Source organism: Talpa occidentalis, unplaced genomic scaffold (genome assembly GCF_014898055.3).
Source record: "Talpa occidentalis isolate TD23 unplaced genomic scaffold, MPIMG_talOcc4v2.1 talOcc4.12, whole genome shotgun sequence".
Classification (NCBI taxonomy): Eukaryota; Metazoa; Chordata; class Mammalia; order Eulipotyphla; family Talpidae; genus Talpa; species Talpa occidentalis.
The window spans coordinates 24900493-24922472 of NW_023601212.1; the positions used below are offsets into that span (position 1 = coordinate 24900493).

The 21980-nt window shown below is 43.4% G+C and overlaps 1 protein-coding gene across 2 annotated transcripts; it reads left to right on the top strand.

Annotated features, from left to right (window-relative positions):
* Nucleotides 1-136: 136 nt before the first annotated feature.
* TIRAP (TIR domain containing adaptor protein) lies at nucleotides 137-16090 on the top strand. Of its 2 annotated transcripts, XM_037505589.2 has the most exons (5): nucleotides 137-169; nucleotides 10390-10515; nucleotides 10728-10880; nucleotides 12053-12661; nucleotides 13238-16090. In XM_037505589.2, exons 3-5 carry the CDS (start codon nucleotides 10820-10822, stop codon nucleotides 13255-13257), a joined length of 690 nt encoding a protein of 229 aa, XP_037361486.1. In that variant the 5' UTR covers nucleotides 137-169; nucleotides 10390-10515; nucleotides 10728-10819; the 3' UTR covers nucleotides 13258-16090. The 2 variants fall into 2 exon arrangements, with proteins under 2 accessions (XP_037361486.1, XP_037361487.1); XM_037505590.2 differs by lacking the exon at nucleotides 137-169 and having other exon boundaries at nucleotides 10271-10515.
* The last annotated feature ends 5890 nt before the right edge of the window (nucleotides 16091-21980 follow it).

Consider the following 21980-nt stretch of genomic DNA (forward strand, 5'->3'; position numbering starts at 1 on the left):
GAGGAAGGGCGGCGGGCCCGCCTCGCCGCTTCCGGGGGAGCGGGCGCCCTAGTGCTGGGGCCCGCGCGCGACACTTCCCCTCGGCGGGGGTCCGCCGGCACCACGCGTCGGAGCCCGCGCCCGCCCGCCCGCGCGCACCGCACCCGCCCGCCCAGCGCGCACCGCGCAGGTGAGCCAGCAGCGCTCCGGGTCCGCGCGGCCGACCTGGGCAGGCACCCGGGCCGGGGCGACGGGAGGGCGGCGGGGAGGGAAGGCAGCTCGGGCGCCGCCCGGGCCTCCGGAGGCAGCAGGATCGCGCGCCCCTGCCCCACCTCGAGCTGCGGGAATCCCCCCGCCCTGGAGCCCAGCCTGGTCCCGTGCCTGCGCCGCATCTGCCCGATTTACCGCCTCCCTCTTTCCTGCTTCCTTTACCTACTGCCTCAAACACCCAGGCCGCAGAAAGAGGAGGAAAAGGCTGCTGGAGAAGGCAGTCACCTTACTGTCCCAAAGAAACGCGTGTGCTGAATCCCTCCATTAGCTTGGCCTGAAGAGCCGGGCTGGGTCAGGTTGTTTCGATCTTTAACTGCAGCTGCTGTCTCTCCCACGCTGTGTTTCTACATCATTTCTTCACAGCCCTCTGCTCGGGTCACAGTCACTCTGCCCTGCTGATGGTCTTGGTGATGGTCTTGGCAAGAATATGGCTTTATTTAGGGTTAATGATTCCAGGCATTCCCTCCACCATCATTTCATGAGTTGACAGCCTTTCACAGAACAGATGCAGTCCTGGAGAGGTAAATTAGAAATCACAACCCGGCAGCTCTCCCACCTGCCTGTGACTATGCAGGCGTTTCTGTTCTCAAAACTTTCCCCTTTGCAAAGCAGCAGCGGAAGCTCTCGGCCTGTGTGTCCATGCAGGTGTCTCTCATGTTCTTTCTCCTTTACCTAATAAATGTAAAAAAAAAAAAAAGTAAAATGTAAAAAAAAATTTTTATGTTAAAAAAAAAAAAAGAAGAAGAAAGAGAAAAGAAATCACAATACACTACCCAGGTGCTGAATCCCTCCGTTAACTTGGCTTAAAGAGCTGGGCTGGGTCAGGTTGTTTCCACCTTTAACTATAGCTGTTTCACCCACAATGTATTTTTACACCATTTCTTCACGTCCCTCTGCTCGGGTCAGCTAAGAAGTGTGGAGAATTATGGCGTGCTCTAGGAACTAAGACACTTTACCCAGTGACTGTCAGAAGAACTTACACCTAGTTATTTTTTTAACTTTTTTTTTTAATGAAATACAACCTACATACAGAGAAGTGTACACATGGTCAGAGTACAGCTGCTTTCACACAGAGAACATGTGCCCTGCAGCCTGCATCCAGGATGAGACACAATATTAATACTGCAGAAGCCCTGTATGCCCACTCCAGTCACTACTTAAGAGTAGCTACTATCCTGGCTTCCAGCATTGCTAAACAGTTTTACTTGATTTTAAACCTTTGATACATGGAATCCTGTTGTATGCTTTCTGTATCATGCATTTTATGCTCAATATGTCAGATTCACCCATGTAGCATTTAGCAGGAATGCATTTGTTCTTATTGGTGTGGCGTGCTTCACTGTATGGCTAGACCACAATTTATTTCTGCATTCTCCTGTACTCTTGGATTCAAGTTGTTCCATATGGGATTATTTTACAGCTGCTTTGGCATTCTTGTGTTTGCTTCTAGGTGAATAGATGTGACCACTTCAGTTGGGTATACTCCTAGGAGTGGAATTGCTCTGTGGGGGGGGGGGGGGTGCGCAGTTTTAATATGAGTGCAATTTTTCAAAGTGTTTGTAGCATCTTACACTCCCACTGGCAGTGTGTGACTCCCTTTTTCTCCACACCTTTACCAATACTTGTGGTCTCTTATTTTCATGAAGTCATTCTGCTGAGAGTGAGTCACGGTGTGAGTAACGGCATGAAGGCCTTAATTTTGCTTTTCCCTGGTGACTCATGAATTGTGCATCTCTTCATATGCCTGTTGGTCATTTGGCTATCCTGTTGGTGAAGGGTATGTTCAGTTCTGCCCTGACACAAAGCTAATAAAGTGTCTCTTTTTCTTTATTAGTTTGTAGGTGTTCTTAAATACTCTGGATATGAGATATGTACTGGCTATCTTCTCTCACTCTCAAGAGATTGCCTATCACTTCCCTAGTGAGATCATTGGTGAACACAAGTTCCGCATTTTAATGTCCAATTTGTCATTTTTTCCCCTTACACCATTATTGTGTATGCCCAGTTTAAAAATATCTTTGCTCTCCTCAGACGGTGGTCAAATTTTATAAAATAAACTTTATAAAATAACTAAATAAGTCCTAAGCATGGAATTATTGCATAGTGACTATAGTTAATAATACTGTATTATCTATTTGAAAGTTGATCTTAGAGTTCTAAGATAGAGAATAGATCTTACAAGTTCTCATCACAAGAAAAAAAATTTAGAACTATGTGTGGTGATAGATGCTAACTAGACTTACTATGGTGATCATTTTGCAATATATGCAAATATCAAATTATTATGCTATACACCTAAAACTAAGGTAATATGTCAATTATATCTCACTTTAAAGACTTTTTTTTTGCCTATCCCAAAATCTGGAAAATAATCTTCTATGTTTTCCTTTAAGAACTTTATTGTTATTCTCACTTATAACTATTATCCATTTGAAATTAATATTTTTGTATTGTGTGAGATATGGATCATCATCCATTTTTTCCCCCAAGGTTATTTAAATTGACCCTGTACCATCTATTTTTAAAAAAGCAGCTTTCCCCACTTCTTTGCGGTGTCAGTTTTATCATAAGTTGGGAGATTATTTAGATGTGGGTTTGTTTCTGGACACCCTATTATTCCATTTGTCAGTTTGTCCTTTCACACTGCCTTAATTACTGTTGCTTAGTAGTAAGTCTTTATTATTATTATTCTTTTTTTTTTAAGATTTATTTATTTTTTTATACAAGGACTGGGTATAGTCAGAAGCGCGGGAGGGTGAGATAATTCACCAGAGCCAGAGCGGAGAGCAGAGCAGGCAGAGGGACTGAAGTACACTGCTGAGGGGAGCAGCGGGCGGCAGGAGAGGTCTGCGTGCCATGTGGGACCCTTGCCCTGTGGTCGGGGATCGAACTGACGCTGAGAGGCTGTGGGCAGCTTCACAACCCAGCGCTCAACTGCTGCGCCACGGGGGAGGCCCTATTATTGTTATTCTGTAAGACTTTAAATGAATGTCCTCAGCATTGTTCTTCTTTAAGTTCTTTGGCATTTTTATCTGACTTCTTTAAGGCTTTTTCAAAAATACATAAAATTTAATCATTTTGTAAGCTCACAAAGACAGGAATGTATTAAGGTATACAACTGGCGTAACTTGCAAGCCAGATGTGTGGGAAGGTGAGAGGATTCACCAGAGACAGAGTGGGGAGCAGAACAGGAGGATCTACTGAGATACACTGCTGAGAGGAGCAACAGACAGGAGAGGTCTGCTCCGCCATGTGGGTTAGCTCCCTGGCCTCACCTGCTGCTCCCCTTAGCAGTGTTTTCAGTCTGCCTGCCTGTTCTGCTCCCTGCTCTGTCTCTGGTTAATTCTCTCATCCTCCACGCCTCTGGCGTGTACTCCAGCTCTTATATATAAATAAATAAATCTTAAAAAAAAAAGAAAACTCAATGTCCTTAAAGTGAAAAATTAAAACTCATGCCACAATTGCTGGCGATAGCTTGACCATGCTAAGACCTTAATCCCTGCGCCACCAGAGAGGCCCCTGAAGCACTCTTAAAAATACAGATTCTTGGGTCCCCATCTGAACTACTGAGTAAGACTCTCCATGAGCAGCTATACTTTAAAATGTTCCTTTAGAGGGCCTCCCCTGGTGGTGCAGGCGGTTGAGCGCAGCACTGTGAAGCTGTCTGCAGCCTCTGCAGCACCAGTTCAATCCCGGCGAGGGTCCCACATGGTGCAGCAGACCTCTCCTGTCTCGCCACTGCTCCCCTTGGCAGTGCATTTCGTCAGTCTGCCTGTTCTGTTCCCCGTTCTGTCTCTGGTGAATCCTCTCACCCTCCGGTGCATCTGGCCTGTAGCCCAGTTTGTGTATAAATAAATAAATAAATCTTTAAAAAAAAGTTTCTTTAGATGATAATGATATACAACTTGGTTTGAGAACCATTGACATAGTGCACTGGAATCATCTTTAGTAACCCAGAAAAATCCTGGGTTACTTGTTTAAATTCAGGTTCCCAAGTCTTATGCTCCGAAATTTGATTAAGTAGATTTGGGTTGGGGCCCAGGAATTGGTATTTTAAACTATCATTGTTATTCATCCTTGTATTCTTTTTCTATGCTGCATAACAAATTACCACAAATTCAGCAGCTAAAACCAACACTTATTTACTATCTCAGTTCCTGTGGGTCAAGGGTCAAGAGTCTTGAGCAAGGCTTAGGGAGGTCTGCTTGGGGTCTTACCTGGCAGCAGTCCAGGTCTTAGCTGGGGCTGCGGTGTCACATTAGAGTCTCCAAAGGGAAAAGATTCACTTCCAAGTCTACTCAGGGTGTGTGTTGGCAAAACTGAACTTGCAGATCTGTTGCCTGCTGGCTGTTAGCTGGAGGCCACTGTGAGTGCCTGGAGGCTGTTTGCAGTTCCTTGAGCTCTCTCTCGACAAGCTCTTGAGCTCCTGGGCCCTCTCACGACATGGCAAATTCTTTCAAGGCAATAACGGAGTCTCTCCAGTCTGCTAAGGTAGAGACATAGATTTTTCAATAAAACCGGGGAGATAAAAGATGCTCTCTCACACACATGCATACACACAATAGTATACATGTGCTATAGATATGTCTCATATATTTAGTGTGTGTATACATCTTATGTATAGTAAATATATAGTATATGTATATATATAAATATATCTTTCCAGTGTATATGTATGCATATGTCTATAATCACATGACTGTTACTATATGTGTTTCTGTAATGTATATATACATGTACACACACACACAGAGTAATGCAATCATGTGAGTGGCATCCCATAATGTTTGCCCTATTCTATTGGTTAGAGGTCATGAATCCTGCCCTCAAATGTGTGAGCAGAGGCCCCACGCCAGGGCATGTCCATCACAGTCTTCCACTCTGAAAAACACACTATTGTGACTACTAGGTGTGAACAATGACATTCAGCACCATCGACAAGTCTCAATGAATCCTGCACCCACAAGTGTTTTAGCAAGTACTTGAAAAGAAGACTTGGGCCTCCCCAGTGGCACAGTGGGTTGAGCGCATTGCTGTGAAGCTGTCTGCAGCCTCTGCAGCACGGGTTCAATTCCCGGCCAGCCAGGGAGATACCCACATGGAGCGGCAGACATCTCCTGCCTCACCTGCTGCTCCCCTTAGCAGTGTTTTCAGTCTGCCTGCCTGTTGTGCTCCCTGCTCTGTCTCTGGTTAATTCTCTCATCCTCCACGCCTCTGGCGTGTACTCCAGCTCTTATATAAATAAATAAATCTTAAAAAAAAAGAAAACTCAATGTCCTTAAAGTGAAAAATTAAAAGAAGTGCTGATAATTTATTCAGCAAAGATGTAAAACAATCAAACAATGTAAACCTTTAAATAGATCAATGTTTAGCATTCAAAACCAAAGCTTTTGCTATTCATTAACCTGACAGTCAAAGATGGTGTACAACTTTCCTGTTGCTTCTGTAGCAAGTTACCACCAATGCACCAACGTGGTGCCTTAATACAATACAATGGATTATCTTACAATGATGTCAGTCAGAAGCCTGAAATAGATCAGTAGGGTACATTCTTTATTGAAGCTCTAAGGAAGAATCCAGATAGTTGCCCATTCCAGCTTCCAGAGGCTGCCTGTCTGCCTTTTCTCATGGGCCCACTGAGGAGGACTTCTGCTTCTGTTGTCAGATACTATGTTTATCTTTCTCTTTCTTTATTTCACTAAGCATATTACCTTGTAGATCCATCCATGTTGCAAATAACAGGATTTCATCTTTTTTATAGGTGAGTAGTATTCCATTATATATTTGTACTACATCTTCTTAATCTAATTGTCTGCCAGCGGGCACTTAAATTGTTCCCAGCTCTTGGCTAGTGTGAACAATACTGCATTGCACATGGGGATGCATATATTTCTTTGAATTAGTGTTTTTGGATCCTCAGATAAATGCCTAGAGGTGAGATAACTGAATCTCTCTCTTTTTTTTAAGATTTATTTATTTTTACAAGCACTGGGTACAGTTAGAAGTGTGGGAGGGTGAGAGAATTCACCAGAGCCAGAGCGGGGAGCAGAGCAGGCAGAAGGACTGAAGTACACTGCTGAGGGGAGCAGCGGGTGGCAGGAGAGGTCTGCGCGCCATGTGGGACCCTCCTCCAATGGCCGGGGAGCAGCCAGGGATCGAACCGGCATTGCAGAGGCTGAGGGCAGCTTCGCAACCCAGTGTTCAACCGCTGCGCCACCAGGGAGGCCCCAAGAGATAACTGAATCTTAGGGAATTTCTATTTTTAATTTTTTAAATTTTTAATTTCTATTTTTAGTTTTTTAATTTCCATACTGTTTTTGATAATAGCTGTATAATTTACATTCCCACCAATACTTTATAAATTTTTAAAAAGCACAAGGAAGTGACTACACATAAGATCACACAACAGCTCAAAGAATAGACAGAGCTACTGATTAAAGTTTCCAGTTGGAGATTTGGATTCATTATCTTCTTGTCTGTTTGACAGCTATATCTCCTATATTTCAATATGTGACTGTTACTAAATCTTGTGAAGATTAAAACATATTTGAGTGTGACAGCTGCACTGCTTTAGCTACACAAGAACTGAAAAGTAACAAGGAAGGTGCAGTGGGGTTTTAGATTCCATGAAGTAGACTGTATGGCTGATGGACTGTATCTGCCATTCTGCTCAGTCATCCAATGTCAATAGATGCTGCAGTTTCCTGTGTTTAAACTTTTCTGTCATGTTTGTCGCAAGGGCTTATGCCAATCTACTTCCAGTGGCATATGCTATTGGGCAAGTGGATTTCTTCTTAACCAAGCAATTACCAAAGATGCTCATGTATTGCCAAGAGAAACAAGTCAGTTCATAAAATGAGAAACTGAATCGTGTAAATCTGTTAAGTAGATTAAAATGTTCCCTTATACTGAGTCTCCAGTTTGTTAGTGTGTCAAGGCCAAATAATGAATTTTAACATTAAAACAAAATTGAGGGCCTCCCCTGGTGGTGCAGCGGTTGAGCACTGGCTGGGTCGGTTGACCTGGCCGCTGGCGAGGGTCCCACAAAAAAAAAAAAGAATATTGAAAAAATTATTTAAATAATATAAAAATCAAATGACGTTACGTCTACTACTGGGAGAAAAAAAGGATGACTTGAATGACTGAAATGAAGATGTAAAGAGACAGAAGAGAATTTCAAAGCCTAACACTGGCTATCAGGTACTGCCTTCACATCAGCCCACCACTTATTCTGAATCCAAAGAATATTATGTAGGAAGAGAAGCACAGATACACACTAATGATTAGTGTTTCGTGTACTTTTGGCTGGCTTAGCTGCTAACTGCTTTCCTCTTTCAAACATTTTGTCTGGTTTATGCATCCATTCAAACTCTTCTTTCTGCTTCTTTTGCTGCTGCAGTTAAAGTTTTCCCTTATTTTTTTAAAGATTTATTTTTTTATGCAAGAGCTGGGGTGCGGGCCAGCAGTGCAAGGGTGAGAGGATTCACCAGACAGAGTATGGGGAGCAGAACAGGCAGATCTACTGAAATACACCGCTGAGGGGAGCAGCAGAGGAGACAGGAGCGGTCTATTGCACCAAGTAGATCACCTCCCTGGCTGGGGATCGAACTCGTGCTGCAGTGGCTGTGGATAGCTTCATAGTGCTGACACTTAACCCCTTGTGCCATCAGGGAGGCTCCATTATTTTTTAATTGATGGGTTTTTATTTTTATATTTTTATCATTACTATCCCTTTTATATCCATCCTCTTGCATAAAAGCATTTAGCATCAGGCCTCCCTGATGGTACAGTGGTTAAAGTGTCAGCACTATCAAGCAATTTGCCAGCACTATCAAGCAATTTGTAGCATGAATTTGATCCCTGGCCAGAGAGCTAACCCACATGGCACAGCAGACCTCTCCTGTCTCACCCGCTGCTCCCCTCAGCAGTGTATTTCAGTCAATCTGCCTGTTCACCCACGCAGCTCTGGCTTACACCCCAGTACTTATATGCATAAATAAATAAAATAAATCTTTTAAAAAAGAGCATTTAGCATCAAGCAATGAACAAAGCATTATTGTCCAACACTGAATGACACTCCTTAAATAAAGAAACTGTTTATTTCAGTGCCTCTAGCAATACAAGTTGTTTCGATATGAGTTCTTTTTTTCCTTTTTTTAAATATTTATTTATTTATTTATACAAGCATTGGGTACAGTCAGAAGCACGGGAGGGTGAGAGAATTCACCAGAGCCAGAGGGCAGAGCAGAGCAGGCAGGCTGATGAAGTACACTGCTGAGGGGAGCAGCGGGCGGCAGGAGAGGTCTGCGCACCATGTGGGACCCTTGCCAGGCGGCCGGGGATCAAACCGGCGCTGCAGAAGCTGCGGGCAGCTTCGCAACCCAGTGCTCAACCTCTGCGCCACCAAGGAGGTCCTCGATGTGAGTTCTTAAGGGGTTTGTTTTGACCTCTGCAGATCCCCCAAGTGTGAGAAAGCAGTCCTCAGCCACTTGCTCCAAGTTTTAAGGCTCAGTTCTTCACCAGTCCTTTGTCTGCTCCATCATTAGATTGTGTCACCAGAATGTCACTAGCATAGGTCCATCTCAGATCAGGGCAGGCTCTGCTCCACATACTGTCCTCCCAGACACCCACACTGAAAAAGCCTTCACCATCAGGTTCATCCAGGTCATTGTGGTGTGAAGAGAATTTGGTCAGCTGCCATAAAAGTATTCTTGGCTCCTTGCATTTCTGTATGCGTTTAGAAGCAGTGTGATAAACTCTTTCCACCCCCCTCAAAACACCCACACACACACATGCACACACACACCAAAACCGGGATTTGGGATAACATTGATCTAAATATTAGCTTGGGGAAAACTGGTTATAGTACTGAGGGTTTTAACCATGAATATAATATATCCCTCGAAGATCTATATTATTTTAGGGCCTCCCCAGTGGCACAGCAGTTGAGCGCTGGGTTGCGAAGCTGCCTGCAGTCTCTGCAGCACCAGTTCGATTCCCGGCTGCTGGGCGAGGGTCCCACATGGCGCGCAGACCTCTCCTGCCGCCCGCTGCTCCCCTCAGCAGTGTACTTCATCAGCCTGCCTGTTCTGCTCCCTGCTCTGGCTCTGGTGAATTCTCTCACCCTCCCATGCCTCTGACTATACCCAGTGCTTGTATAAATAAATAAATCTTTAAAAAAAATCTATATTATTTTATTTTTTTATAATAAATTTTATTTTTATATTCCCCATACAATTTCAACCCCCCCATTTTGACCCCAATCCCTCTCCTCCCTCCACCCACCCCCCCAAAAGTGTCTCTGGTTCATAGATTTTTGTTGATTAAAAAAAATCTATATTATTTTAAATACATGTTAACCTGCACTATTTTCTGAACATTATATACTATACCATTAGCACTTTACATAAATGATCTCGTGCCATCTTTGAAATAATGCTGAGAAGCAGGATCTGCTATTATTTCACAGAGAAACTAAAGGTTAGTGAGATTAAGTCATTTGTCAAAGGCCACAGTTAGTATGAAGTAAAAAATCCAGGCAGCCCACACAAGATCTGTACTCTTCATCACTATGTGACAACTGTCATCTTCCTGAGCTGACAGCTGAGGGCAGGTGGGGTGGAGGGAAGAAGGACTGATAGATGAATGAATGACCAGATGGATGGATGGATGGATGGACAGACAGACAGATGGATGGATGGAAGGAATAATTTTTTTTTTTATAAAATGGCAGGTTTTTTAAAAGATTTATTTATTTTTATTTATACAAGCACTGGGTACAATCAGAAGCACAGGAGGGTGACAGAATTTACCAGAGCCGGAGCGGGAAACAGAACAGGCAGACTGATGATACACTGCTGAGGGGAGCAGCAGGCGGCAGGAGAGATCAGCGCGCCATGTGGGACTCTTGCCTGGTGGCCGGGGATCGAACCAGCGCTACAGAGGCTGCGGGCAGCTTTGCAACCCAGCGCTTAACCGCTGCGCCACCGGGGAGGCCCTGGAAGGAATAATTTACTGGAAGCAGACCTACAGGAAGGCTCCTATGGTTTTCTGCATGTGTTCAACCTCTTCTACTCAGCATCTGTCAACCTATACACATAATTATTTGTCCAAATACCAACAATCCTTCTTCCATTTCAGCACCTAGGCCAGAAATCTGCATCTAGAGCTGCCCGCCTGCTGCCCTCCCCCCATCCCGATGCACTCCCTCCGGACTAGGTGGAGCAGAGAACAGCCCCTTTACTGGTCATGCTGAGCTCATACTCTGTAAGTCTGAACATGCCACACACAGATCTGGGTTAACCTAGAAACCAGCATCAATCTCAGTAGTGTCTGTCCCTGATCCCATAAGAAATGAGGGATCCATTTAATGAATGAGCTTATCAAGCTTTAAGAGAGAAAGGACAGTCAGAATCCACCCACTGGGACTGAGTAAGGTGAGTGCAGCTTTTATGATCCTCTCTTTCTGTCCCTTGTAGGATGGCTGTTCCATGACTTCAAGATTGTGTCCCCACCCTTCTCCCTCTTTACCAATGCCTGATCTCATGGGGTTAGTTTTGAGCCCAACACGATGGCCTCATCCTCCCCAGCTCCTCCCTCTGAGTCCAAGAAGCCCCGGGGCAAGATGGCTGGTAGGTGAAAGCATACTCCTAATTCTACTCTTTTTTTTTAATAGTAAATATTTTCTTTTTTTTTTTTTTTAAGATTGATTTATTTATGCATACAAGAACTGGGATACAGGCCAGAGGTGTAGGCAGTTGGAGGATTCACCAGAGACAGAGCAGGGAACAGAACAGGCAGATTGACCGAAATACACTGCTGAGGGGAGCAGCAGGCGAGACAGGAGAGGTCTGCTGTGCCATGTGGGTAGCTCTCTGGCTGGGAATGGAATTTGTGATGCAGTGGTTGCAGATACTTCATAGTTTGCAACTCAATCCCTTGCGCCACCAGGGAGGCCCTCCTAATTCTACTTTTATGAGTGCAGTCCTCACTCATAAGTAGGACTGGTAGGAGGACTGGCTGGCCCATACATGGGCTGATGGTGGGTGATTCCAGCCTTGAGTGCAGTGTCTGGGTGCTTTGTGAGGAGAAGGCAGGCATCAGTGGAACCTGCAGTCCTTTTGGCGCAGGGAAAGGAAAACCTTTGGCTTTCCATGTATGTTTGGATAATTTCCCTAGCCTGGAAACCATGGTGCTGGGTGTATAACATTGTGTCTCTTAGCATTTAAATCTTCCCCAACCATTCAGAGCAAGGATCCAAGCAGGGAGAATGAAGATTTATCTGTTTAACAACAATCTAGGATTTCTCATCTGTTGATTCTCAAACAGATGCCAGTCCCTGCCTCACGTCTGCCCCCATAATGGGTAGCCCATCTTAATCTAAACCCATTTCCCTTCAGGGCTGGGAGTGGGCTTGGGCACCGACTGGTCCTTTCTAGCTTCCCATTGCGCTACTTACAGGCTCACAGTGGTTGACTAGTCAGGCTGTGTGGGAAGTCCTGGTGAAGGCAGGCTGGGTACCAAAAAATACAGGGTCTGCTGCAGGTCAAGGTCATCTTCCCCAGCTAGTCTCTAAAACAGCCAGAGTGCATATGTATTCCTGGAGCCTTTAAAGATAGTGAGAAAATTTAGGAAGGTCTAGAGGATGTACAAAAACAGCAGCGCAGTTGGTATCTGGGAATGTGTTGTTTGCCAGTGCAGGGAAGATGGACTGGAGCCCTGTGCCACCTCTGGCTCCTCCGTGGGGCCACCAGGAGGCAATAGGGTAAGAATACCAGGCCCAGCAGTGTTTCTTCCTCCGCAGACTGGTTCAGGAAGGTCCTATCAAAGAAGTCCAAGAAAATGCCTACCTCAGCAGAAAGCACCCCCAGTGACGTGTCACAGCCAAGCTCACAGGATGACCCCCCACGCATGGGTCTCAGCTCAGCCGTGTCTTCCACCCCACCACCACCACCGGAGGGTACCACCAGCAACGCTGGCAGCAGCAGCAGCAGCAGCAGTAGCAGACGCTGGAGCAAGGACTATGACGTCTGCGTGTGCCACAGTGAGGAGGACCTGGTGGCCGCCCAGGAGCTGGTCTCCTACCTGGAGGGCAGCAGTGCCAGCCTGCGCTGCTTCCTACAGCTTCGGGATGCAACCCCAGGCGGCGCCATTGTGTCCGAGCTGTGCCAGGCCCTGAGCAACAGTCACTGTCGGGTGCTGCTCATCACCCCAGGCTTCCTCCGGGACCAGTGGTGCAAGTACCAGATGCTGCAGGCCCTGACCGAGGCCCCCGGGGCAGAAGGCCGCACCATCCCCCTGCTGGCCGGCCTTGCCAGAACCGCCTACCCTGCTGAGCTGCGGTACATGTACTTTGTGGATGGCCGGGGCCCTGACGGTGGTTTCTGCCAAGTCAAGGACGCCGTCATGCGTTGTAAGCTGTGGAAGGACGGGAGAGGGGGCAGGGGCTCAGTCACAAAGGCTGATCTGCCTTAGACAGCCACTGTTGTAGCAATTCAAGATGCCATTAGCAAAGACTGCTGTTTGGACAAGTCACTCGACCCCTCTATGCCTGGGTTCCCTCCAGGTAAAAGGAGGTTAATAGTATATACCTAGATAAGTATATACACGAAGTGTTCAAAACCTGGCCTGGCACATGTGAAATACTCCTAACAGGCAGGGCCTAGCACCTATCTAGTCCTCAATAAATATTAGCCATCACTCTCATGATTAATAGTATTAGGTTGCTTTCACTGCTGTCAGGCTGGAAATGCCCACCAAGAGCTGGGAAAATGCCAAGAGGGACACAAGTTTAGTAAACCTGTGCAGAATCATAGGGAAGAATCACCTACAAGTGAATCCAGGGGAGGGGCATTTTATCACAATGGCTTTGACAGTAGCAAAATAGATATAAAGCTGGAAGAGGGTGGGGTGGGGGGTATTGGGGGAAATAAATATGCTGAGGTTTGGGGAGGGTGACAAGCCATGTGATCTGTTTGGTCTCTTTCAGATCTACAGACACTCAGCTGAGGAGTCTACCACGATGGGGCTCATAAAGTTGAAGCCAAGTTGGAGACTGAGTTAGAATCCTTGCAGCAAGGCCCTGGATTCCAGCAAGGGGTGTAAACAAATGTGACAGAGCTGGCGGCACTTTGTATGGGACCCTGGATCAGACCACCCACCAGGTTTCCATCCCTGTGGGCCCTCGGGAAGTGCATGGGGAAGCTAGGGACTCCCCCAGGAAGGTTATGGGGAAGCTGAGGACTCCTCTAGGAAGGTCATGAGGAAGTTGGGGACTCCCCAGGAAAGCCAGGGGGAAGCTGGAAATTGAAGGTGGTAGGAGGTACAGACATCAAGAGATCACTAATGTTTGACCTCCTACATCAGTGGACAAGAAGTCTGCTGTGCACCTCCGTTCCTGCCCTTGAGCAGGGCCCTAGTGGAGAGATGCACTCTTCCTACAGTGGGGTATCCAGACTGCTGGGGAGGCCCCGGAATGTGTACCCGCGGAAAGCAACAGCTTCCTTCCACACTCATACTACTGCCTTCGCAGTGACATCCATTCCCTTCAGACAGCCACGTGACAGGCATAAAGCATGGCACTGCAGTTTATTTTTGCTGTTAGCGTGTGCATGTCATTACAGACTCAAACCTAGAAACCCTCCTTTGTAGACACAGGAGGGGGCAGCAGGATGAAGAGTAGGAAAGCTCAGTCCCTTCAACTGGAATTGAAAGTCCATTCAGGGATGCTTTGACAACTGGGGGCCTTGTAAGCAGTCTGGCCAGAGGGCATGCTTTTACACCTCTGGACTGAGATGATGCCAGTTTTCTTCTGGCAGATGCACGTATACCTGTATATACTGTTCTTCTCAAGTTTGTCCTTGGAAGTGAGTTTCTTACTCCTCCAAGGTATACTTTTGCACCTCCTCTCATTTTCTCTACCACGATATGACATATGACATTGTTTTATAATGTTTTAGTATTTGTATATATTGTAAAAAAGCACTGTAGATTATGATTTATTTGATTACATACAAAGAGAATAAAAAATAATATAATGTACACTCATGTATCTTCCACCCACCTAAGATCCCCATGGTGCTTTTTGCCTTTGGTTATATCACCTCCTTTCTTCCACCAGAAGCAAGCACTATTTTGAATTTGGAATTGGCCACTGTTAGTTTTTTTTGATTTAATGTATTACACATGTGCATTCCTGACAACATATTTACTTTCTCGTGGTTTAATACTTTATATAATCAGCACTATGTTTGCATTCTGCAAATTCCTTTTATTTTTTGGTTTACCATGTTTGTAAGATTTCACCATGCTGATTCATGTAACCCCAGTTAATTCCCTTTTGTTCCATTATGTAAATATACTACTATTTAGTCACAAATTCTCCTACAAATGGCCATTTGGTTGTTCCCAATTTTTCGGCTATTAAAAACAAGGAACCTATGAACATCTCTGGGCAATTCTACAAGTAAGTTTCTAAGATATAGCCTAGATGGGGAACAGCTGGGGAGTAAAAAATACATACCATTACTTTAGTAGATTAGACCAAATTTTCTTCCAAATTATTCGTGCCGATTTATTTTCCTATCACATGTGTGTAAGAGTTCTCATTTTTTCATGTTCTCGCTAACTCAAAATTACCAGATTTTTAAATGCTTGCTAAAATGGTGGATGAAAAGTGGTACCTTTGTGTCATATTCTTTTTTTCCCCTACTTGCAATTTTTTTTTTTCCTGAAAAACTGTATCATATACTAGAAGGGAAAAGTTTAATGAAATCCCATCTATCCATCACCCAGCTTCAAGAATTTAATTACCAACTCAGAACTAAGCTGCTATAAACAATAACCCTAAACATTTCCTCACTTCCAGATGGTTTTGAAGCAAATGCCTGACATTACTTTATTCCTCCACATTTAAGTATGTATCTCCAAATTGTTACATAATAAGGATCAGCAACCTAAACTGGGGGTCAGCAACCTGAACTTGAGCCTCAGTTCTTAAAAGACCAATAATTTTCAGCTTCATGTTATGTCCATCATTCTGCTGCATCAAATACCAGTTGGTGGTTTCAAGCCACTCGTATCTAACAATAAAGAGGAACATTTCAAGCATGTCCAGAAGTTTCATTTTTAATATGACAATATAACATCACCCTTTAAAGAAGTTTTTTTTAATATAAAAAACTTTTACCTATTTGTAGTCAGTGCTTTTTGTGTCTCACTTAGGAAGTCCTTCCCTACTCTGGTATTTTCTTCTGAAAGTTTTTCACATTTACGTCTTTAATCCACCCAGATGTTTTGTTTGGGTTTGTTTTGTTGGGTTTATAAGTCAGAGATCCAATTTTTTCCCCATTTGTAAATAATGACTTACTGACTAGTCCATCCTTTACTAATTATGATGTCGTGGCTGTCATATATTGTCACATGCGGGGCTACTTCTGAGTTCTTTTGTGTGTTTGTGGATCCTGAACTTGAGCCTCAGTTCTCAAAAGACCAATGATTTCCTGGGTTCTCATTTGTGTGTTTGTGGATCTGTGCCAGTGGCACACTGGTTTAGTTACTATGGCTTATAATAAGCCTTGATAATTCGTAGGTCAATTCTTTCCACTCTTCTTACTCATCAAAATCACTTTGACTTGTCTTACATCTTTACTCTTTCATATAAATTCTTTATTCAGTCTGTCAACTTCCAGGAAAATGCCTGTTAGTGTTTTTATGGGACTTATATTGAGAGATTAATTTGGGAATAGATGGTTTTTTATGATGTTGAATTTTTCTCTCCCTAAAAATAGCATATCTCCATTTATTTATGTCTTCAATCCTGTTTCAATAAAACTTTATAAACCTTTTCCATATTGGTCAGTCACATCTTTTATTAGATTTATTTCTTAGAATTTCATGGTTTTGGTTGCCACTGTAAGAGATATTTTTAAATTATGGTTTCTTTCTACCATAAGGTTTAAATTGTTTTTATCTGTTATAGGATTGCACTTTATTTATTTTGCAATTTATTTTTTACATTGACCGGCTTAATTATTTACAAGACTGTAGATTTGGGGCCTCCCTGGTGGCACAGGGGTTAAGGTCTCAGTGCTGTCAGGCTATTGCCAGCCTCTGCAGCATGAGTTTGATCCCCAGCCAAGGAGCTAACCCACATGGCACAACAGACCTCTCCAGTCTCACCCGCTGCTCCACTCAGCAGTGTTCTTCAGTGGATCCACCTGTTCTGTTCTCCACTCTGTCTCTGGTGAATCCTCTCACCCTCCAAACCTCTGGCCTACACCCCAGTTCTTATATGCATAAATAAATAAAACAAATATTTAAAAAAGAGACTAGATTTTGTTGGGTTTCTACAAAGATAATCAAATAATTTGCAAAGCAAAAGAAACTTTAGTTCCTTCTATTTCTGTGTTGCTTAGGATTGCCAGTCAATTTGTTGAAAATGACAACAGCAGCCACCTTCTTCTCATTCATATTTGAAGGTACTTTTTTAAAAATCAAGTTGTAAGTGTTCTGCTGTTTCTAGCTGATAGTTTTATTTCACTTGAATAGGTTTTACATTTAATCTAAAACATCACATCTATTGAGATGATGTAGTTTTTTTCCCTTTAAATGATTAATGCAGTGGATAACATTAGACTTCCTAGTGTCAAGTTTACTCCATTCTTGGAGTAAACTCAATTTGACCATAATGCATTATCTTTATTATAAACCTCAGGATTTAGTCTAACATCTTCTTTAGAATTCTACATCTATTTTTACATGTAGGATTGGCTCTTTCTCTCAATCCTCTTTACATGTAGGATTGGCTCTTTCTCTTTTTCCTGATTGTATTACAGCTTTATAAAATAGTTGGAGAGTGGCCCTTTTTCCACTCATTGCAGTCTTAAGCTTGAAATTAATTGTTTCTTAAATGTTCAATAGACTCATCTGTAATCCACTTGTACCTGGCATTTGTTTTATCAGAAGAGTTAAAACTCCAATTTCAATGCCTGAGGAAGCTGCAGACGTATTTCAAATTTCCTTTTCTTCTAGAGTCAACTTGGCATAAACAGTCAATAAAGAATACAAGACAGTGGGGCTCCCTGGTGGTGCAAGGGGTTGAGACGCAACCTGTGGAGCTGTCCACAGCCACTGCAACACGAGTTCAATCCCCCGGCCTGCCAGGGAGCAGCCCATATGGAGCAGCAGACCTCTCCTGACTCGCCCTCACCCACTGCTTCCCTCAGCAGTATACTTCAGTCAATCTGCCTGTTCTGCTCCCCACTCTGTCTCTAGTGAATCCTCTCATCCCCCACACCTCTGGGCTGTACCCCAGCTCTCATATCTATAAATAAATAAATCTTAAAAAATTAAAAAAGGAGGGGCCTCCCCGGTGGCGCAGCAGTTGAGCGCTGGGTTGTGAAGCTGCCCGCAGCCTCTGCATCACTGGTTTGATCCCCGGCCGCTGGGCAAGGGTCCCACAGGGTGCAAAGACCTCTCCTGCCTCCCGCTCCTCCCCTCAGCAGTGTACTTCATCACTCTGCCTGTTCTGCTCCCTGCTCTGGCTCTGGTGAATTCTCTTGCCCTCCCACGCTTCTGACTGTACCCAGTGCTTGTATGAATAAATAAATAAATCTTTTTTTTTTTAAAGGAATACAAGACAGTCTTAAATAGATTTTTCAGTGTGAGCTTCATGGCACATGTAGATAATAAGAATCTGAAATCTTAACCTGGAGATTGGCTTGTGGTTATGAATTTTCAGGGGATTTCTTTTTCTTTCCTCTAAAGTCAGCTGTTGAGGCACAGAAGTTCCTCAAATATCTTTTGTCCTTTAATAGGCAAAAAGTTTTAACTTTAATTTACATAGTGGACCTTTTCACTGAGGTGGTGGACCGTTAGAGATTGTGGCTCTGTGGGAAATTTTCTATTCCACCTGCTCATCTTGCTTAAGCCAAAGTCTCATCTCCATGCTTTAAACATCACATTTAAAGCCCAGGGCTCTAGATTTCAAGGAACCAGCAATCACCCTGAGATGACCAGCTTTACTATCCAGTTACCATTCTATAGATTCATGCTCCCACATTTTTCATCTCTGAAGAGTTTATTTTCTTGAGAGATCAACAATGTGACCACAAAGGCTGTTTTTAATTGTGCATTCAAAATGTTGACCTTTTTTTAGTCAAGTCGTTTTTCAGACTATCTAGTCTGCCATAGTACCTGAAATAGAAGTGTCTAATCCTTCTTTAAACTAAAATAAGTAGCTATTGCTACTTTCAGGCGCATAACAAAGATGGTACATCTGGAGAAAGGGGTGGATTCAGGACAGTAGGGGTAGAGCCAGGCTGTTGTAAAAGCAGATGAAGTGTAGTCACGGCAAAGAACAGGTACAGATTTAGGACCTAGCAGGACAGAGACCAGGTTACTAGATTCTAACAAGTTATCTGGGAATTGATCAAGATTTCCAGCTAAAGTTGTTGGTGATACAGCTTGAGAGTCATTCTTCAAGTGGATCCATGTAAATAACTGTGAAGAAGATTCCAGATTTCAAGTGCTATGCCACTAACCTGCCCTTACAAAACCTGGAACTGAACCTTGCACCTACTCTGGGAGAGCATGGACCTGGTCCCAGATGAGTGGTACGGGGCAATTGCCAGTGACCACCAACATCCAATGGAAGGACAGTGTCTGTGATCTGGATTGACCCATCTCTTATGACCCAACCACCTGCCTCAACATCTGAAGTAACAGGCACTCTTTCCTCATGGAATTTGAAGATTTTACAGGTAAATCAGGTGAGAGCCAGACTAGTGGTCTCATCTGGAGTTGATGACAGTTTCATGTCAGCACAGGCCACAGCACACTACTTCCACTGGACCATGGCATGAGACTCACTGGACCTGCTTTTGAAAAACTTTGGTCAATACTAAAGATAGAACTTCCATATGATCCAGCAATTCCACTCCTAGGTATTTACCCAAATGACACAGAAACATTAATTCCAAAGGGCACTTGCATCCCTATGTTTATAGCAGCACTATTTACAATAGCTAAGCTACAGAAACAACCCAAATGCCCAAAAATAGATGACTGGATCAGGAAGATGTGGTACATATACACAATGGAATATTACTCAGCAATCAAAAGAGATAAACACATGCAGTTTGCAGCAACATGGATGGAGCTAGAAGGGATCATGCTCAGCGAAATAAGTCAGACAGAAAAAGAAAAATACCGGATGGTCTCACTCATAGCAGGAATTTAGAAAACCTAAATAAGGGACCAGGAAAAAGACTAATTAATACAAAGTAAAAATCAAAATCAAAAAGCAACCATAAACCAGAAGCACACTACGGGGGGTTGGGGGGGCAGAGAGGGAAGGGGAGAGGAAGGACTAGGGTCAAAATAAGGGGGGGGTGCAATTGTATGGGGAATATAACCAAAATGATAATGCATACATTGTGAAAAGATGAAAAATGATGTGAGAATTATATAAAATAAAATATTAATTAAAAAAAGAAAAATTGTGGTCAAAATACACATAACATGAATTTGCCATCTGAACCGTTTTTAAGTTCAGATGGTGTTAAGTACATTCACACTTGTAAATTGCAGCCATCACCATCACTCAGAATTCTTTTTCATCTTGCAAAAAAACTCTGTTCTTATTAATAACACTTTCTCCCACCCACTGCCCCGGCAATGACCATTTTACTTCCTGTCTCTATGAAGCTGACTACTGGGTACCTCATGTCAGTGGAATTTTACAGTATTGTCTTTTTATGGCTGGCTGATTTCACTTAGCATAATGCCCTTAATGTTTATCCATGTTGTAGTCTGTGTCAGAATTTCCTTCCTTCATAAGACTGCATAACATTCCATTGTATGGATAGGCCACATTTTGTTTATCTGTTCATTTCTCTGTGGACACTTGAGTTGCTGCCACCTTTTGGCTACTGTGGATAATGTTGCTATGAACACAGATGTACAAGTATGTTTTCAAGATGCTCTTTTCAGTTCTTTGGGTATATACCCAGGAAGTAGAATTGTTGGATCTTCACTGTGCTTTTTTGAGTGTATGAAGAGTCCTTAATCTTTTTTTTTTTAAAGATTTATTTATTTATGCATACAAGAATTGGGGGACAGGCCAGAGGTGCAAGGGGTGAGAGGATTCACCAGAGACAGAGAGGGGAACAAAACAGGAAGACTGACTGAAATACACTGTTGAGGGGAGCAGCGGGTGAGACAGGACAGTTCTGCTGTGCCATGTGGGTTGCTCCCTGGTGGCCCAGGGATTGAATTCACACTGCAAGGCTGCAGCTAGCTTCACAGTGCTGCGCTTAACCCCCTATGCCACCAGGGAGGCCTGAAAGTCCTTAATCTTAATATGGATGTTTTCTTTTAGTATACACACTGTTTTCTATTAACACATATACCTCAATATGCACATTTCATAATTAATCTCAAAAATAGGGTATGCCTTCAAAGCTTTGCCAGGAGTTAAAAATATATAAACTAAGTAAGGCATTCCAACAAAGAGTTTTAATGTAGATTTTTTGGGTACTCAGATATTGATTGCTAAATGTAACAGTCTGATCATGATTCTGAATAAATGTTTTAAAAATTAATAAAAAAAATTTCAGGGAAGTTTTGAGATTCCTCAAGAAGATTGCAGGGCTGATGCTTATATAGACTAACCTTTTAATACAGTAATGTCCTGGCAAACTTTCTAGGATAACAGAGATGCTCTACACCTGGGCTGCTGAATATAGTAGCCATGACCCATGCCTGGCTATCAAGCATTTGAAACATGGTTGTGTGATTATAGAACTGAATGTTAAATTTAATTTAATATAATTAAATGTTACATGTGGCTAGTGGGCACTGAGCCTTCCAGTGTTTCCAACAAGTTGACCTACAATTTGTCTGATTAACAAGTATTTCTGAAGCTCATGGAAACTTAGAGGACTGAGAACAGAAGTTTCACAAGGCCAGAAGCTATATATAGGTGGGGATGGAAATAATTAACGAGTTGTTAAAGCAGCTATGGAAGATCCAGAAGGACAGAAACCAGAGGTGTGGATATGCAGAATTGTCAGTCATTACAAAGAAGATCAGCAGTCCTTACAGATTAACCCAGCCAGATCTTAGATATGATAGATTTCACAACAGATACAATTCCACAAAGGAATGAATCCACCAAAGAATACTATATAAGGATATGCCTTGCAGCTCATGCCCTAAGTCTGTCTGCCTGTGTCTATGCAGGCAACTTTTTCCTAATATACCTGCCCTTTTAAAAATGCAGCCATTGCCTGGTTGTGTCTATGCAAACATCATTTTCCTTAACAAAATTGCCATGTGCTGCTGAATGGCGACCTGACGAAATCACTCTCAGAGGAAAACAAGAATGCACTCACTGAACCCCTGTTCCCCCAACAAAGTCAAGTGAACAGCTATGGTGTTGTCAAGTTCCTGTACACTCTCTGTCATTTTTGAATAGGTCCTTTAGTGGCTGAGACTTCCTATGAGCTCATCCTTTTCTCGAGCCACTTTTTAAACTTTTTAAAAAGTAAGTAAGGGCATCCCTGGTGGTGCAAGGTGTTAAGATGTGGGGTTAAGACTCAACCTATGCAGCTGTCCACAACCTCCGGCCAGGGAGCAACCCACATGGTGCAGCAGACCTCTCCTGACTCTCCCGCTGCTCCCCTCAGCAGTGTGTTTTGGTCAATCTACCTGTTCTGTCCCCCCCTCTG